The sequence below is a fragment of the Pygoscelis adeliae genome, unplaced genomic scaffold (genome assembly GCF_000699105.1).
Source record: "Pygoscelis adeliae isolate BGI_AS28 unplaced genomic scaffold, ASM69910v1 Scaffold60, whole genome shotgun sequence".
Lineage (NCBI taxonomy): Eukaryota > Metazoa > Chordata > Aves > Sphenisciformes > Spheniscidae > Pygoscelis > Pygoscelis adeliae.
This window is the reverse complement of record NW_008823954.1, coordinates 1,264,162-1,266,635: the sequence shown is the minus strand read 5'-3', so window position 1 is coordinate 1,266,635 and position 2,474 is coordinate 1,264,162. Positions and strand designations below refer to the sequence as shown.

Genomic DNA, 2,474 nt, shown 5'->3' with positions numbered 1-2,474 from the left:
GACCAGCTGGGAGAAAAGGCAGAATAGGCATGAGGGAGGCATAGCAACTGGTTGCAAAGCAGTTTCATTAACCAGCCTGATCTTGGACATAAATCTAGTGCACAGATTCCATGGCAGTCCAGCACCCCCCTCCAGCGGGCACATACGGAAAAGTGCAAGCTGCAACTCTGAACACCTGTGCCAGTGACATACCCAGACCACAGAAAAAGGTGAGGAGAAGCAGCACGCAGGAAGAAGTATGTTCAAAACATACTTCAGGAATATCAAAGGAAGACAGAATAGCACTGCACAAAAGTGCTGCAACACAGAAATTCAGAGCAGGCCTTTTTGGGTATGGCCAGATGAGGTACTAAAACCCTCTTAGGGTGATTGCCTCTCAGGATTTTGCAGAAATATTGGTCTCAGATTTATTCATACAAGAAGAATAGAGGTGACTCCTACCACTTAAGCACTGAGTCATGCAGCAACGGCTCTACTTATCCCTTCCACCCTCCTTGTCCTTTAAACCTTTGATTCTGTTCAGTCTGGGGATCACACACCTCTCCCACTGATCCACCAGGAGCTAACCACCATGCCATTAATGCCCTCTGGAGAGGTTACTTCCTTCCATAAAGAAGGAACATAAAGTACCGAGACTTGGTATATGGGCAGAGCTCAAATGGACTGCTTCTCTGAACCAGCCCTATCTCTCTGAAAAACAGGTAGATTGGCACCTTGTGGTTTTGATTCATCTGAACCTGACACCTCTCAGAAAAGCACAGCCCAGCAGATTCTGCATGCAGGTTTGTACCACAGGGCAGAGTCCAAATCTCACCTTTTGGAGGGGTCAGATCGATGCTGTTCTTCTGACAGAAGTTGACAGGGAAGATGGCGTGTGAGGAGGCATGATAGCAGAACCAGTCAGAGCCATCAGCAGACGTGGCTCCATCAATGCTGATCATAAGATACCCATCCAAGAGGACCTGAGATGGAAGTGAAGGGCATGAGTGTAGAGCTTCGCTTGCTCTGAAGCCTCTCCTCACAAAGGATCCTCCTAAGAGTCCCCGCAGATGGATCACAATTGCCACTAGATAGTAAAATGCAATGTTATGTGCTCCAGGGCATGCAGTAGCTTCTCCTGATATGTTAGTCAACACAAGCTAATCCCCAAAGCAGCAATTTCTGCAGGACTGGGACCAACACTAACAGCCTTGGGAAAAGGACTCAGCCATAAATGGTCAGGAGCTCTGTTCTCCCTCAGAAACAGACTTTATTGGCAGCCCAGAGACCCTCTACACCTGCCAGGTCATGAATTTGTTACTGGGCAGAAGGGAAGGGCACCACCTTCAGATTTGCCACTTCCTGAACAGCAACAAGACTTGTCCCATCCTGTCACTCACTGGTAATTGGTGCCTACCAAATGCGATAGGCATGTCTGCCCCAACCTCTTCACATTTTCAAGCAAAGGCTGAAGGGAACATTTTACAGACACAAAGAGCTTTCCTAGCATCCCCCTGCCAAACCCCAAGTGTCTGAGGAAACCTGATCAAGCAATTTACTTCCCACCACTAGCACAGGAGTAGAGCTCACTACCACCTCATCAAGAGAGATTGCAGGAGACACATCCATCCTCAGCTTCCTACACCAGTAAATGCTGCCCATACAGATAGACCCCATTCCCCACACAGAGCTCACCCCACAACTCTTCCCCTCTCCTTTCTCTCCTCAAGGCAGCACTACAGAGGCTTCTCTTTATGCACTCCAAGAACTGGAGAACAAATCTTCCCTACTGCATGCCTAAGGGTGAAGGAAGGGTGGTTGCCAGTCACACACACTGGACAGTTAGCTTGCAGACCAAGCATGCTCATCTTCATGCTGTCCACTTAGGCACACTTGGACAACTGCTGGTCTCATCAGCTTCTTAGACCTCTGAGGTAATGCCCCAATTCCCTCCACACACCAGTTGCCTCTCTCAACAGCCCTCTCCTCTCCCTCATGCAAAATCCTACCCAGTCTTAGTCATTTGCAAAGGCCTGAGGAAAGACTGGGTTATCTCAGGTAAACACAGTAGACCCCCTTCTGCCCACTGAACTTACCTTGCAAACAGTGGCCACACAAATGTTGCCCAAATTCAGGGGGTCAATGGCCTCCAGTTTCATGCCTTCCTCAAACCATCCACCTTCAGCATAGACAGCTCGTACCTAAGGGAGACTCTGGTATACTATGTGCTGTCAGGCATATGGGACAGTCCCATCCCAACACCAGCCACGCCAAGTGCAAACAGGATTAGAGCTTCTTTACTTGGCTCAACCCAAGCTGGGAGGGGAAAGAAGAAAAATGACAAGAAATTGGAAGCCACCGAGGCGAAGGGCTCCGAAGCGGAGGATCGCGCCGGGGGACCCTTCCTGAAGCGGCAAAACCGCGGCAAAAGCCGCAAAAAGCAAAGGCGCAGGGAGTGCGAGGGTGCCCCAGCCCCCCGCCCCGAGACGGAGGCG

At 50.0% G+C, this 2,474-nt stretch overlaps 1 protein-coding gene across 1 annotated transcript in view; it reads right to left on the bottom strand.

Annotated features, from left to right (window-relative positions):
- L3MBTL2 (l(3)mbt-like 2 (Drosophila)) overlaps nt 1-2,474 on the bottom strand; it is a 22,731-nt gene that overhangs the window by 5,791 nt on the left and 14,466 nt on the right. The window contains exons 12-14 of the mRNA XM_009322639.1: nt 2,076-2,180; nt 815-962; nt 254-297 (exon numbers count right to left, since the gene is read on the bottom strand). Coding sequence (XP_009320914.1) covers nt 254-297; nt 815-962; nt 2,076-2,180 — 297 coding nt within the window. The remainder of the gene's footprint in view (nt 1-253; nt 298-814; nt 963-2,075; nt 2,181-2,474) is intronic.